Source organism: Bombina bombina, chromosome 6 (genome assembly GCF_027579735.1).
Source record: "Bombina bombina isolate aBomBom1 chromosome 6, aBomBom1.pri, whole genome shotgun sequence".
Classification (NCBI taxonomy): domain Eukaryota; kingdom Metazoa; phylum Chordata; class Amphibia; order Anura; family Bombinatoridae; genus Bombina; species Bombina bombina.
Window position 1 is genome coordinate 582517823 of NC_069504.1, and position 17080 is coordinate 582534902.

The following is a 17080-nucleotide window of genomic DNA, read 5'->3' on the forward strand; positions in this document are numbered from 1 at the left end:
GGTCTGACCACTCCATTGTGCAGGTGATTATTAAAGATACATTTCACATTAGCTTAGCGAGATCATGGAACTACGACCCTAGTGTAATGCAGAAACCAGGCATATTAGACTCCACCAAACAAGCTTTGAATGAATATTGGACTCTGAATGAGGGTACCACATCTAACTCAATTTACACATGGGCAGCGCACAAATCCTACTTAAGGGGGTTACTTATTAAACAAAAAGCGATCATATCCAAAACGAATAGAGCACAAGTAGACACACTTCAGACTCAAATAGATGCCCTTACTAGACTGCACCAACAACATTTATCAGACACAACATTTCGGGAACTACAAGCTAAGAGACTAGAATTGTCAACGATCTTGAATAGGACATCTCTCAGAGCAGCTCACAGGTTGAAAGCATTTTATTTTCTTTACTCCAACAAACCAGATAAATATTTAGCATATAAGCTTAGGGAACAAACTAGATCTTTCTCCATACCACTTATACAGAGAGAGGATGGTACATACACCTCAAACCCACAGGAGATAGCGGATGACTTTGCCACATATTATGCCCGCCTATACAACGGGAAAAAAACGGAACAAAACGATCAGAAAAGACAACTGATACACACGTTTTTAAATGACTCCAAACTCACACCAATCGAAACTTCAGTCAATGACGCATTAAATGGGGAGGTATCGGCTAGGGAGGTCCTGATAGCTATTAAGGAACTTAAGCCAGGAAAGGTGGCTGGTCCGGATGGATTCCCAGGGGAATACTACAAGCTCTTTAAGGCAAGTCTCACATCCCATATAGTTAAATTCTGTAATGACATATTGCAAGGAAGGAGATTTTGCAGGCTAAGATAATAGTAATACCAAAACCGGGTCGAAATCCCAAAATATGCCAGAGCTATAGACCAATTTCCTTGATTAATCAAGATATAAAGATCTTTACCAAAATCCTAGCAAATAGACTTAAGGCACATCTCCCCACCCTGATCCATCCGGACCAGGTAGGGTTCATTACAGATAGAGAAGCACCAGATAATATTAGGCGTACAATCTCTCTGATCGAATACTTAAACAAAACGCGGACGCCTTCTCTGCTCCTCTCTTTGGATGCGGAGAAGGCGTTCGATAGAATAGACTGGGATTTTATGCTGGAGGTCATGGCTAAGATGGGATTTGAGGGGCCCTTTATCAAAGCAATAAAAAGTATATACTCATTCCCCACAGCACACATAAGAGCAGCAGGCTACCAATCTAAAAAGATAGACATTAGGAACGGCACAAGACAAGGCTGTCCTCTATCGCCACTCCTATTTGCAATCTGTATAGAGCCCTTAGCTGCAAGGATCCGCCTTGCTTCAAATATACATGGAGTCTCAGTGGGGGGAGAGGAATTCAAAATCTCTTTGTTTGCGGACGACGTCCTACTCACACTGACAAAGCCTTTAATATCCCTGCCTCACCTATATCAAATCATACAAGATTACTCCAGCATCTCAGGATATAAGATTAATCAAGAAAAATGTGAAGCACTGTCAATAGCCCTCCCCACTCACACAAAAAAACTTATTGAAACTAATTTTTCACTGATATGGGCCAAAGAGGCAATTAAATATTTAGGAGTCAGGATTTCTGTTGACTACACACAACTATATACACTGAATTATACACCTTTATATAAGACAATTAGAAAGGAGATTAAAAATTGTAGGGGAGGTGGATTTTCATGGTATGGCCGACTGACAGCGATTAAAATGAACATTCTTCCAAGGTTACTTTACCTCTTCAGAGCTTTACCAATTAAAATTCCCTTACCAGAACTTACCAAACTCCAGACAGATCTAATTGGATTTCTGAGAGGGAACAAGAAAGCCAGGATACCTTCACAGGTATTGATGCAACACAGACATCTGGGGGGAGTGGGAGTTCCAAATTTGGCCAATTATTATCATTCAGCAAGACTGGCGCAAGCTACATTACTGGGTCAATAAAATAACACACTGGTATGGGTTCGAGTTGAGACCCTGTTGATGGGTAACCATCATTCAGACGATATACTATGGGACCGAACGAAACATAAACAGAAACCACCATACACCCCAAAAACTATAGAAGACATGATGTCACTGTGGCACTCACTAAACAATAATCTGAGGCTGATACCATCGGGCTCACTAATACGACCGATAAGGACACTGTTACACCAAGACTTTCATAGACAGATAGGGAAATGGGCTAATAAGGGGCTCTATAGAGTGGCGGACTTTCTCCAAGGGGGTAAAATAGCTACATTCCAACAGATACAGGAAAAAATATTACCAGATAAATTGCAATGGTTTTTATATTTACAAGTAGCATCAGCGATCACTAAGGAGCTACCTCAAACTGGGAGGAAAAGCCTGACTACAATTGAAAAACTCTGTAGCACTGAATCTAGACACAAAAAACTAATTTCCATTATTTACCTCACACTACAAACTGCTAATTCTATCTCAAAATCCTCTTTGATGGATAAATGGGAAAGGGATACTAACATCATACGCTCAAAAGAAGAATGGGAAGAGACATTCTCTAATTCAGGAAGCGGTATGATTAGTGCTGACTTTAGGGAAAACTGCATAAAAACAGCCTTTAGGTGGTACTTAACCCCGGTTATCACTTCGCACTACACTCAAAACAAGAGTAGGAATTGTTATAGAGGATGCAGGGAGACAGGCACAAATATTCATATGTGGTGGGAATGCCCACAGGTACAGCAAATATGGACTAATCTATCCAGACTACTAAGTGAGGTGCTCTCTGAAGACATTAAGTTAACGATGACCCAGGCTCTGCTGAATGAGCGAGTGAAACCTTTCAATTCAGCAACAAACACATTTATACGCACTCTTTGCACAGCCACCAGGATAAGCGTAGCTCATTACTGGAAAACAGGGACACCCTCATGGGGGGAGGTAATGGAAAAAATTAAGATCACATATAGATTATCTGAATCGGTATCATTTATACAGGCTAACCACGAACAGTTTCATAAGGTATGGAATTATTGGATATTGAGTGGCCACTAACTGTAACATAGAAAAAGAGTATATCTTTATAGACAGTCAAGACCTAGGGTAGACATAGGGAGACGGAAGACAAGAGAAGACACCAAAAGACATTTATAAATCCAAACTGGACGGGGCTCTCTCCCTGGATCTGCAGCAGGAGTAAAATGAAGACAGGCAAGTTTAAGTTGGGGATAAAGTTTAAGAAGAGGGAGGGAAGGGGGGGAGTTTTATTGGTTATTGTTGATTATGCAAGGTTTAATATTAAGGTTCAGTAAAAAGAATGGAGAGACGACAAAGGAAACCGAAGTATTTGCCTTATGAAAACACAACTGCACAAAATGGGGAATAAAGGTATGCAAGGAAGTTTAAACCCTTATTACAACTTTAAAGACATATTCTCCATATAGAATCAATCTCAAACACAGGCTGCAACACACTCTAAAGTTGATTCTTTTCTGAACTCAGTCACCTATGTTCCAAAGATCAGCAGAAGAGACTAATTGTCCCTTAGATTTGATGTATTAACTCAGAAATGAGGGAATGAACTCTGACCTTAATGAAAAATGTAAGAGATGTGTTGCATTCTATATATATTGTTCAATAAAAAATTATTTCAACTAAAGTTGTGTTTTCAGTTTAATTGAAATATCCTCTATTTTTAAAAGCTAGTTATAATTTCTTAGAGTCTGACTGTTTTTCCTGCACAATAAAACTTTTGTTTAAGTTCTAGTATTGCCAAAAAATAGTGTGCCTACCTATACCTTTATCTTGCTTATGACAATAAAATATAAATTGCCTCTTACCTCTCGGATTTTCTCTAGACCCAGAGTCAGGATGTATGAAATTACCACCCATTCTTGAACTGAAGGCCACCGTTCCATCTTCACCAAGATGATATAATTAAACAACAGTAAATATCCTAAATAGGAAATCTGGAAAGCAGAGTATAATTTCATGAAACCCCAGTTATTAAATATGATTTAATGAAAAGAGTCTTAATTAAGCTGTACATAGAGGTAACATTGCACCCTGTTTTTCACTATATGCATTTCACTATTAAATAAGTTTATGCTCAGAAATATAATGAGATATCTCTATCATCCGTCCAATATATATTATCTGTACCTTAAATAACAATTATGGTTAAAGAAGTGACTTATATTCTCCAGTATTAAATTTCAGAAAAAAATAACATCTGTATTAATTTATTTTTTAACATATTAGTAATTTACTAAATTATTATAAATAGATTTGTTATGCCTTGGTTTCATGGCTTCCATATTTGTCATAAACAGTAAATAAAAACAATTCAGAGACTATTACAAAGCTTTCCATTTGGAATTAAAGCCTTCATTATCATTGTGTTTCCAACCAAGAGCTGAGATATTAAATGTTTCTATTTGAAAGACATAACTTTAAATTTCCATTCTCCATCTTCACAATCTAAAACATGCATCCAAACTCATAAGTTACATTTGAGCATCACAACCCTTTAAAAGCAAAGACAAAACAAAACATATTTAAGAAAAAGTTAAACCTGTTCAGAGGTGCAAGAGCAATCTATAATATGTTCCATACTCAGATTTGAGAGAAATCACCTTATGATCTGTCATTGGAGATTGACTTATAGGTTTGGTCAGGGATATAGTTTTCTATACCTTTAAACAATGTTAATTTTATCAACAAGGAAAATAAATGTTAAAAAAGGTCTGTAAACATACCCAATTGCCAGACATGGGTAACCATGGTGGTGGGGCACAAGAGGATGCAAATAGCTTTCCTAGCTTAGTTACCCATATAGACTCAGATTCTGGGTATAGATGGATAAACAACCCTTAACCCAGGCCCTGTGCCACTAAGGGTCAGATTACAAGTGGAGCGCAAATGTTTGCTCACAAGCGATAAGCGGTTTATCGAAGGGGTTTGCACTCCTATGAGTTGAAAGTTAACACAATCGCTTTAGCGCAAGCACGATTTACTCTAGAATGATTACTGAGACTTCAGAGCTCTGGATAACTGTTTCGCAAAAATAAAAAGGGTAAAAAAACAGAAAAAAATACATTACAAAGTACAATTACAGTAATACTATCACTATCTAATTTATTTAAAAAAATATTGTACACAAAAGTTATAAGGGCTCAAAGATCTGAGATCTTAGGCAGGCAAAGGGTTTTAACATTGAGATATATACATATACATCTCTAAAGATGTATATGTACGTATATATAAATATATATATATATATATAGGTCTATATATGTGTACATATGTATTTATGTAATTATATGTGTATATATGTATTTACAGACATATATACACATATAAAAACATAAATACATATGTATACATATATAGACATATATAAGTGCATTGGAGCCCTTTGCATTTAAGTAGATGAAAACATGAAAAAACATATTTATGCCATATGAATTTTTCTAAAGGTTTTAAAGTGAATGTCAATTTTAATGATAAAGTGCCCGTTTTTTAAAAATTTGATTAAAAACAGGGGCACTTTAATTCTTTAAAATTTACATTTCACTTGTATTGTGAAAATACTTACCTTTTAATCCTGACAGCTGCTCCAGCTTCCCCCGGTCGTCGCAAGCCTCTTCTTATGTCAGAAATGACAGATTGGTCATCCTCCAATCACTGCTTCCACCCCAGGAGAATCAGTGTCTGATTCAATGTCGTGATTGGAGAAAGCAGGATTCCTCATTTTAGACCCAGGAAAAGGCTTTGCGACGGGCGGAGGAAGCGATTCAGCGACTGTCAAGATTAAAAGGTAAGTATTTTCACAACACGAGTGAAATGTAGATTTTGATGAATTAAAGTGCCCCTGTTTTTAATCAAATTTTTAAAAAACGGGCACTTTAGCATCAAAATTTACATTCACTTTAACTATGTATTTAATGTAAATATTTTGCATTCCAATGTTCTGTACATAGCAGAATATGTTCTATCTATTTATAAATATTCATATATATATATATATATATATATATATATATATATATATATATATATATATATATATATATATATATATATATATATCTATATATATCTATATATATCTATATATATATACACCTATATATAATCATATATCTGTATATATATATATATATATCTGTATATATATATATATATATATATATATACCTATATATAATCATCTATATATTTAAGTATAGACATATATTGTACCAAAATACCATCAGATATATGTAGAAATATGTATTTATGAATACATAAAACATATTCTTGTATGTGAAAAACATTGGAATGTGAAATATTCATATTTTCCTGTCGGGTTAGCGCACATGAGAATATGCAATCGGGTTTGCACGCGAATAGGGTTTTAGTTTTTCCCCCCACTTTTTTTCGTCCATTGACTTCTATGGGGGAATACGTGAATGGACACGCCATATTCTGTTATGCTTTTTGCACTCTGGTTAGCGCACAAGTGTAAAAAGTTTACTTGCAACTCAAAATACGAGAGCAACCTGATGAGCACCAACAGATTACTCAAATGTTCAGTGTGAGGAGTTTTCTAACCTGTTAGACACCATCTTAAGTGTAAGAATTGTTGAAACTATGAAAATTCTACCTGTGTCTGAGCCAGAAAATGCATCAATATACAAATCAGATCAAGTACATAAAAATGGGTAGCTTTCACAATCTACACAATGTACTTACTGTATAAAACCAAAACTTGACATGAGCGCAATCTAATTAGCGCCAACAGATTACTTCTAGCGCAATTAACGCCTGAGCGGGAGCATTAATTAGCGCTGCGCTCCACTTGTAACCTGGCCCTAATTCGGCCATTGTACCCAATTTGAAAGAGTAATATTCCATTTCAATTAAGGGGTCACTTAATCGTCTGGCTTTCAAATGTACAGTGTGAGGAGTTTTCTCAACAGTAAGACTCCAGCTTTAGTGTAAGAATTGTTGAAACTATGAAACTCTACCTGTGTCTGAGCCAGAAAATACATCAATATACCAATCAGATTAAGTACATAAAAATGGGTAGCTCTCACAATCTACACAATGTACTTACTGTATAAAACCAAAACTTGACAATAGGCGCATTGTAGAATTCATAAATTTTAGTTCCTATTGGAATACTCCTTTGCCTTCTATGCCCATTTTCTTCATCGCCCTTCCTAGAGGTAGCATCAGCGTTCCCATCCTATTATAAAAGATTTATTTGAATTATTATTTAGATCATGAGGAATAGAACATAACAATAGTTATGTATATTGCATGAAATAATACCCTAATAACAGTATCAGTAACTCCAGAGCATTCTTTTTTTTTTTTTTTACATATGTATGGCCCATATTCCAAAATCTTACACAAAAAAAGTGTATAGCAATTTGGGTGTATTTTGTATGAATTCAAAAGCAATTTTTATCAAAAAGGTCACAAACTCAATTATAAAACAATCTATAGTTGCAAAATTTAAAGGGATATGAAACCCAAAAAAAATAATTTTATGATTCAGACAAAGCTTACCATTTTAAAAGACCTTCTAATTCACTTTTATTATCAATGTTTCTTTGTTCTCTAAGTATCTTTTGTTGAAAAAGCAGGGAGGTAATCTGAGGAGTGTGCACATATCTGGAGCACTATATAGCAGCAGTTTTGCAATAATGTTTTCCATATGCAAGAGAACTAGATGACATCACCATTTCCTGCCATGTAGTGCTCCAGACACCTACCTATGTATCTCTTTAACAAAGAATAAGATGGGAACAAATCAAATTCGATATCAGAAGTAGACTGGAAATTAAATTTGGAATTGTAATTGGAAATTAAAATTGTATGCGCTATCTTAAACAAAGAATACTATAGAAATGAAGCAAATTTGATCATTTAAAGGGACACTGAACCCAATGTTTTTCTTTTGCGATTCAGATAGAGCATGCAATTTTAAACAACTTTCTAATTTACTTCTATTATAATTTGTTCTTTGTTCTCTTGCTATCTTTATTTGAAAAAGAAGACTTCTAAGCCTTTTATTAGTTCAGAACTCTGGAGAGCACTTTTTTTATTGGTGGATAAATTTATCCACCAATCAGCAAGAACAACCCAGGTTGTTCACCAAAAATGGGCCGACATCTAAACTTACATTCTTGCATTTCAAATAAAGATACCAAGAGAATGAAGAAAATTTGATAATAGGAGTAAATTAGAAAGTTGCTTAAAATGTCATGCTCTATCTGAATCACGAAAGAAAAATTTTGGGTTCAGTGTCCCTTTAAGTAAATTGGAAATGTTTTAAAATGGTATGCTCTGTCAGAATCACTAAAGAACATTTCTGGGTTTCATATTCCTTTAATTAAACACACAAAACAAATGAAAGCCTGTAATTTATAGGCATATTGGAAGCTTTTTTGTGTAGGTTTTCTCAAGAATCATTATAGACATTCATGCAAGCAAAAGATATGTGTCCAAGACAAAAGTAAAACATATCAGATAATTAATCCAATAATTATTATACAGGTGTTTCCATTTACTAGTTAATATACATTATTGATAAAGTGTGTGCAATGTCATATAAGCTTGATTAAGTTTATAATTTAAATGTTTAAACCACAAAACACAATACTGCAATCTTAAATTAACATTTTGGCATATAATTTGTGCACACATCTCATAGTATAAAAACATCATCTAATGTTTTATTAAAACAAAAAATGATCTAACTTATTAACAAGTGAAATGAGGAACTAAAAAAAGAGATGGTTATGTGTTTTTTTTAAACAAACAACCACTGCTTACTTTTTTTTTTTTTTTAATAAAAAAAATAAAAAATTGAACTCCCTATTTTGTTAGGTCTATAAAAATATTAAAAAGCTTTTTGGATCGTAATACAGATAAGTATTCATTTAGTAACAAAACCAAAATTTTTTGTTTATTTTTTGTTACTTGTTCTATTTTAAAATGACTCATAAATAGCCGTTTAAATGAATTATCAAATTGACAACTCTCTGTATGAACAAACTTCATTCATATGTTCAATTATTCGTAATTCTTCAAATGCCTGCTGCTGATGCAAGCAGGCAATTACCCAATAGAACAGGAAGTGTAAAAATTTGATTGATAGTTTCAGCAGCCTGTCATTGTCAAGCCTGACAGTGATGTGTGACATTTTCTGTCCAATCATGATTACAAGGTTAAAGACTTGAAAATAACATATAAGACCATTCCCCTACAGTTCTAGTTACAGTGCTGCCTAGATACGTGAGGCTGCAGTTCATTGATGTCATTCTGTGCCCTCATCACTGTGAGAGTTCTTGGAGACAGGAGGCCCAATGATCAAAAAATCTTGCCATGGAGGGAAATAACAAAACCTATCTGGAAATTTTTTAGATCTTATATTGTAATGTACGAGTCTCTCCTTCCCATAAAAAAAACACTACAAATTACATAAATATCTCTCAAGGTAAAATGTGTATTTCAAATTGTTTGAGGAACCTTGCCCTACTGACAAGACTTTTTAGACTGACAAGACTTTTTAGATAATCTCTCCTGATCTGAGATCTTTCGATCATCGGGCCAAGAGGGACAAAATTGTTTGCCTCTTGCTTTCAGAGAGATAAGCTTGCAATGTATCTCTGCAGCATTTTTTCAGAGAGAAAGAAGACATGCAAGCCTGCAACCCAAAGTTAAGAAGCCGAGGTCTTAAGTCCACTGCTTTCTCTTGTTAAGTGTAGTCAGTCCACAGGTCATCCATTACTTATGGAATATATCTCTTCCTAACAGGAAGCTGCAAGAGGATCACCCAAGCAGAGCTGCTATATAGCTCCTCCCCTCACATGTTATATTCAGTCATTCTCTTGCAGCCTAACTAAAGATAGGTCGCTGTGAGAGGTCTGTGGTGTTTTTTAACTTAGTTTATTTCTACAATCAAAAGTTTGTTATTTTAAATGGCACCGGAGTGTGCTGTTTATTCTCAGGCAGCATTAGAAGAAGATTCTGCCTGCGTTTTCTATGATCTTAGCAGACGTAACTAAGATCCACTGGCTGTTCTCATCTGAGGAGTGAGGTAACTTCAGAGAAGGGGAATAGCATGCAGGGCCCCCCTGCAAATGAGGTATGTGCAGTAAATTATTTTTCTGAGGAATGGAATTGACTGAGGAAATACTGCTGATACCAATGTAAAGTAAGTTCAGCCTTAAATGCAGTGATAGCGACTGGTATTAGGCTGATGAGTGTGTGTACACTGAATGTATTTTTCTAAGGAATGGAATTGACTCTGAAAATACTGTTAATACTGAAATAATGTATGAGCCTTAACTGCAGTAAAAGCGACTGGTAGCAGGCTTATTAATAACAATTCATAACTTTTCAAATGTATGTTTAAAACGTTTACTGGCATGTTAATCGTTTTTTGTGAAGTACTTGGTGATAAAACTTATTGGGGCATGATTTTTACCACATGGCCATCTTTGTTTTCTGCATAGAAACAGTTTTCTGAGCTTCCCCACTGTTGTAATATGAGTGGGAGGGGCCTATTTTAGCGCTTTTTTGCGCAGTAAAAATTCAGTCACAATCTGTCTACTTCATCCTCCATGATCCAGATCGTCTCTAGAGAGCTCAGGGGTCTTCAAAATTCATTTTGAGGGAGGTAATCAGTCACAGCAGACCTGTGACAGTGTGTTTTGACTGTGAGAAAAACGTTAATTATTAAATTGTTATCCGTTTTTGGGTATTAAGGGGTTAATCATCCATTTGCTGGTGGGTGCAATCCTTTGCTAACTTAATACATTTACTGTGAAAAATTGGTTGCTATAACTATTTTGGTTCATTGTTATTTCAACTGTGACAGCTTTTTGTGCTTCTTAAAGGCACAATAGCGTTTTTTATATTGCTTGTAAATTTATTTAGAAAAGTATTTCCAAGCTTGCTAGTCTCATTGCTAGTCTGTTTAAACATGTCTGACACAGATGAATCTCTTTGTTCACTATGTTTAAAGGCCAATGTGGAGCCCAATAGAAATTTCTAATTTTAAATTTAAGCTTGAGAACCTCCGCATATTGCTAGGGGAGGTATTAGCGGCTCTGAATGATTGTAACACGGTTGCAATTCCAGAAAAATTATGTAGGTTGGATAGATACTATGCGGTACCGGTGTGTACTGACGTGTTTCCTATACCTAAAAGGCTTACAGAGATTATTAGCAAGGAGTGGGATAGACCTGGTGTGCCTTTTTCCCCTCCTCCCATATTTAGGAAAATGTTTCCTATAGACGCCACCACACGAGACTTATGGCAGACGGTCCCTAAGGTGGAGGGAGCAGTTTCTACTTTAGCTAAGCGTACCACTATCCCGGTGGAGGATAGTTGTGCCTTTTCAGATCCAATGGATAAGAAATTAGAGGGTTACCTTAAGAAAATGTTTGTTCAACAAGGTTTTATCTTACAGCCCCTTGCATGCATTGCGCCTGTCACTGCTGCGGCGGCATTCTGGTTTGAGTCTCTGGAAGAGGCCATTCGCACAGCTCCATTGGATGAAATTATGAACAAGCTTAAAGCACTTAAGCTAGCTAACGCATTTGTTTCTGATGCCGTCGTACATTTAACCAAACTTACGGCTAAGAACTCCGGATTCGCTAAATTGCTTAATATTCCTTTCAAAGGGCAGACCTTATTCGGGCCCGGCTTGAAAGAAATTATAGCTGACATTACGGGAGGTAAGGGCCATGCTCTACCTCAGGACAGGGCCAAATCAAAGGCCAAACAGTCTAATTTTCGTGCCTTTCGTAACTTCAAGGCAGGAGCAGCATCAATTTCCTCCGCTCCAAAACAGGAAGGAGCTGTTGCTCGTTACAGGCAGGGCTGGAAAGTTAACCAGTCCTGGAACAAGGGCAAGCAGGCCAAGAAACCTGCTGCTGCCCCCAAGACAGCATGAAGAGAGGACCCCCTATCCGGAAACGGATCTAGTGGGGGGCAGACTTTCTCTCTTCGCCCAGGCTTGGGCAAGAGATGTCCAGGATCCCTGGGCGTTGGAGATCATATCTCAGGGATATCTCCTGGACTTCAAAACTTCTCCTCCACGAGGGAGATTTCATCTTTCAAGGTTATCAGCAAACCAAATAAAGAAAGAGGCGTTTCTACGCTGTGTACAAGACCTCTTACTAATGGGGGTGATCCACCCAGTTCCGCGGACGGAACACGGGCAGGGATTCTATTCAAATCTATTTGTGGTTCCCAAGAAAGAGGGAACCTTCAGACCAATCTTGGACTTAAAAATCCTAAACAAATTTCTAAGAGTTCCATCATTCAAAATGGAAACTATTCGAACCATCCTTCCCATGATCCAAGAGGGTCAGTACATGACCACAGTGGACTTAAAGGATGCCTACCTTCACATACCGATTCACAAGGATCATTATCGGTACCTAAGATTTGCTTTCCTAGACAGGCATTACCAGTTTGTAGCTCTTCTCTTCGGATTAGCTACGGCTCCAAGAATCTTTACAAAAATTCTGGGCTCACTTCTGGCGGTACTAAGACAGTGAGGCATAGCGGTGACTCCGTACCTAGACGACATTCTGATACAAGCGTCAAGTTTTCAAACTGCCAAGTCTCATACAGAGATAGTTCTGGCATTTCTGAGGTCGCATGGGTGGAAGGTGAACGTGGAAAAGAGTTCTCTATTACCACTTACAAGAGTTCCCTTTCTAGGGACTCTTATAGATTCTGTAGAGATGAAAATTTACCTGACAGAGGCCAGGTTATCAAAACTTCTAAATGCTTGCCGTGTCCTTCATTCCATTCCACACCCGTCAGTAGCTCAGTGCATGGAAGTAATCTGCTTAATGGTAGCGGCAATGGACATAGTACCATTTGCGCGCCTGCATCTCAGACCGCTGCAATTGTGCATGCTAAGTCAGTGGAACGGGGATTACTCAGATTTGTCCCCCCTACTAAGTCTGGATCAAGAGACCAGAGATTCTCTTCTATGGTGGCTCTCTCGGCCACATCTGTCCAAGGGGATGACCTTTCGCAGGCCAGATTGGACGATTGTAACAACAGACGCCAGCCTTCTAGGCTGGGGCGCAGTCTGGAACTCCCTGAAAGCTCAGGGATTATGGACTCAGGAGGAGAAACTCCTCCCAATAAATATTCTGGAATTAAGAGCAATATTCAATGCTCTCCTAGCTTGGCCTCAGTTAGCAACTCTGAGGTTCATCAGATTTCAGTCGGACAACATCACGACTGTGGCTTACATCAACCATCAAGGGGGAACCAGAAGTTCCCTAGCGATGTTGGAAGTCTCAAAGATAATTCGCTGGGCAGAGTCTCACTCTTGCCACCTGTCAGCGATTTACATCCCAGGCGTAGAGAACTGGGAGGCGGATTTTCTAAGTCGCCAGACTTTTCATCCGGGGGAGTGGGAACTTCATCCGGAGGTCTTTGCTCAACTGATTCATCGTTGGGGCAAACCAGATCTGGATCTCATGGCATCTCGCCAGAACGCCAAGCTTCCTTGTTATGGATCCAGGTCCAGGGACCCGGGAGCGGTGCTGATAGATGCTCTGACAGCCCCTTGGGTCTTCAACATGGCTTATGTGTTTCCACCATTCCCGATGCTTCCTCGTTTGATTGCCAAGATCAAACAGGAGAGAGCTTCGGTGATTCTGATAGCGCCTGCGTGGCCACGCAGGACCTGGTATGCAGACCTAGTGGACATGTCGTCCTGTCCACCGTGGTCTCTGCCTCTGAGACAGGACCTTCTAATTCAGGGTCCTTTCAAACATCCAAATCTAATTTCTCTGAGGCTGACTGCATGGAGATTGAACGCTTGATTCTATCAAAGCGTGGCTTCTCGGAGTCGGTTATTGATACTTTAATACAGGCTAGGAAGCCTGTTACCAGAAAAATTTACCATAAGATATGGAGTAAATATTTATATTGGTGCGAATCCAAGAGTTACTCATGGAGTAAGGTTAGGATTCCTAGGATATTGTCCTTTCTACAAGAGGGTTTAGAAAAGGGCTTATCTGCTAGTTCATTAAAGGGACAGATTTCTGCTCTGTCTATTCTTCTACACAAACGTCTGGCTGAAGTTCCAGACGTTCAGGCTTTTTGTCAGGCTTTAACTAGGATTAAGCCTGTGTTTAAGACTGTTGCTCCGCCGTGGAGCTTAAACTTAGTTCTTAATGTTCTTCAAGGCGTTCCATTTGAACCCCTTCATTCCATTGATATCAAGCTGTTATCCTGGAAGGTTTTGTTTTTGATGGCTATTTCCTCGGCTCGAAGAGTCTCTGAGTTATCTGCCTTACATTGTGATTCTCCTTATCTGATTTTTCATTCAGACAAGGTAGTTCTGCGTACTAAACCTGGGTTCTTACCTAAGGTAGTTACTAACAGGAATATCAATCAAGAGATTGTTGTTCCATCACTGTGTCCTAACCCTTCTTCAAAGAAGGAACGACTTATGCATAATCTGGACGTAGTCCGTGCCCTGAAGTTATATTTGCAGGCAACTAAAGATTTTCGTCAAACTTCTTCCCTGTTTGTCGTTTACTCTGGACAGAGAAGAGATCAAAAGGCTTCGGCTACCTCTCTCTCTTTTTGGCTTCGCAGCATAATACGTTTAGCCTATGATACTGCTGGACAGCAGCCTCCTGAAAGGATTACAGCTCATTCTACTAGAGCTGTGGCTTCCACCTGGGCCTTTAAAAATGAGGCCTCTGTTGAACAGATTTGCAAGGCTGCGACTTGGTCTTCGCTTCACACCTTTTCAAAATTTTACAAATTTGACACTTTTGCTTCTTCGGAGGCTATTTTTGGGAGAAAGGTACTTCAGGCAGTGGTTCCTTCTGTTTAATGTTCCTGCCTTGTCCCTCCCTTCATCCGTGTACTTTAGCTTTGGTATTGGTATTCTATAAGTAATGGATGACCCGTGGACTGACTACACTTAACAAGAGAAAACATAATTTATGCTTACCTAATAAATTTATTTCTCTTGTAGTGTAGTCAGTCCACGGCCCGCCCTGTCTTTAAGGCAGATCTAAATTTTAATTAAACTCCAGTCACCACTGCACCCTATGGTTTCTCCTTTTTCGTCTGCTTTGGTCGAATGACTGAATATGACATGTGAGGGGAGGAGCTATATAGCAGCTCTGCTTGGGTGATCCTCTTGCAGCTTCCTGTTAGGAAGAGATATATTCCATAAGTAATGGATGACCCGTGGACTGACTACACTACAAGAGAAATAAATTTATCAGGTAAGCATAAATTATGTTTTTTAACCTCGCCACCACCTCAAAGGATGAACGAGTTAGGGATGACAACCTTTCAATTGATTGTGCAAAATTAATTTCTGGCAGCAGATGCTGCATCAATGACCCCGAATGTTGGCAGTCAGGTTCCCTGTCTGGGAACCTTATACGCTCGTAATTTCCTAAACTGGGGGCGTTTGTGTGTGCATGTAAGAAGTTCCATACACAAAATCTTAATCTGAAAAAAGTAATTTAGAATAATTTTATCATTGAATCATATCTTGTTAAAAGTTAAAATTATAGTAATATTATTTTAATAAGCGATAGAAATCTAGACTAAAACTAAAAAGAATAGGCTTAGAATGACTGGTACACTTATGTGTGTGTTTGTTTCTGTACCTCAAAATCTCACCTACCTTCTAGTCTGTCCCAATCTAAATCCACACTGAAGTCTAAGTCCTAATCAACAATATTTATTCATCATTTTTCTCAATAAGGTATACACCACACTACATGTCATAATATCATCACACAGAAGACATATCTGTAGTGTTTAAAAAAATAATAATATATAAATGCACTGGAGGAAATCCACCAAAGTGATTGCCCCTCAAAATGTTCAAAATTAACTTGAGATAATCAGCTGCATCTCGAGCAATGGACCAACCCACCCTTTGAAATACTAGTTGCAGGCACGTTGGTCAACTTAGCAGGAGAAGTAATAGTCGACAGATTTACACCCCACTACCATAAAAGAGCATCAACACATGCTCAACTAGTGGAACTGCTGGGCATCAGTTCCTAACGTTCAAGGGCTGAACTCAGTGTTTCACATAAACTGTGTGTAAGTGACCCTGCTAAGAGCAGCAGCATGGGTGCTAACAGCAAAGTTGGCATTACACCTGCCACATCCTCCACCACTGCCCCAAAGACACAGGCAGCAGCAGTTTATTTGATTGCTATGAGGCTTTACCTAGTAACAGGTCTTATTCTGAAGTAACCACAGTGATGAGAAAGGTTAAAATGGAGCTGAAAACTCACTTGGATGTCTTAAGAAAACAGCCCAAAGTACATTATGGCTAACCTGTGTGACCCAAGGGTAAAGGGTACGCTAGAGTTATATAATATTTTTTATTAGCCTCTTGCTACTGTTTTCTGAAACTCCATTTTTTTAAGATATGTTTGTCATGTAGCTTTGTTTGTTGGAAACCCTTGTGACATAAACTGTAACAGAAGCATAATGTAGGTAGTGCTAGAGAAATGAATAGCCCTATTGTTCTCGGCTTTTTATGCTAATCTATCTGTTAGGGATTGATGCAGTGTGGCGTGATTAACAATGACCAATTACTTATATTTCTCTTATCAAGAAATGTTTTTGGTATATAAGTTTTCTTACGTAGCAAGAGTTTACTACTGCAAAAATAATCACTATGCAGTCTTTTATCTCTGTTCAAAATATCTTAAAGGGATTTAATACTCATATGCTAAATCACTTGAAACTGATGCAGTATAACTGTAAAAAGCTGACAGGAAAATATCCCCTGAGCATCTCTATGTAAAAAAGGAAGATATTTTACCTCACAATCTCCTCAGCTCAGCAGAGTAAGTTCTGTGTAAAAAGTTATACTCAGCTGCTCCCAGCTGCAGGTAAAAAAAAATAAAAAAGAAGAAATGAACAGCAGCCGATCAGCATCAGCAGTGCTGAGGTCATGAACCCTTTTACTGTGATCTCATGAGATTTCACTTAACTCTCATGAGATTTCATAGTAAGCTGAATAGGGAAAT

General features: G+C 37.8%; 1 protein-coding gene across 1 annotated transcript in view; it reads right to left on the minus strand.

The window, feature by feature from the left end:
- TRPM1 (transient receptor potential cation channel subfamily M member 1) overlaps positions 1-17080 on the minus strand; it is a 451868-nt gene that overhangs the window by 108969 nt on the left and 325819 nt on the right. Inside the window, exons 19-20 of the mRNA XM_053717558.1 lie at positions 7119-7250; positions 3859-3987 (exon numbers count right to left, since the gene is read on the minus strand). Coding sequence (XP_053573533.1) covers positions 3859-3987; positions 7119-7250 — 261 coding nt within the window. The remainder of the gene's footprint in view (positions 1-3858; positions 3988-7118; positions 7251-17080) is intronic.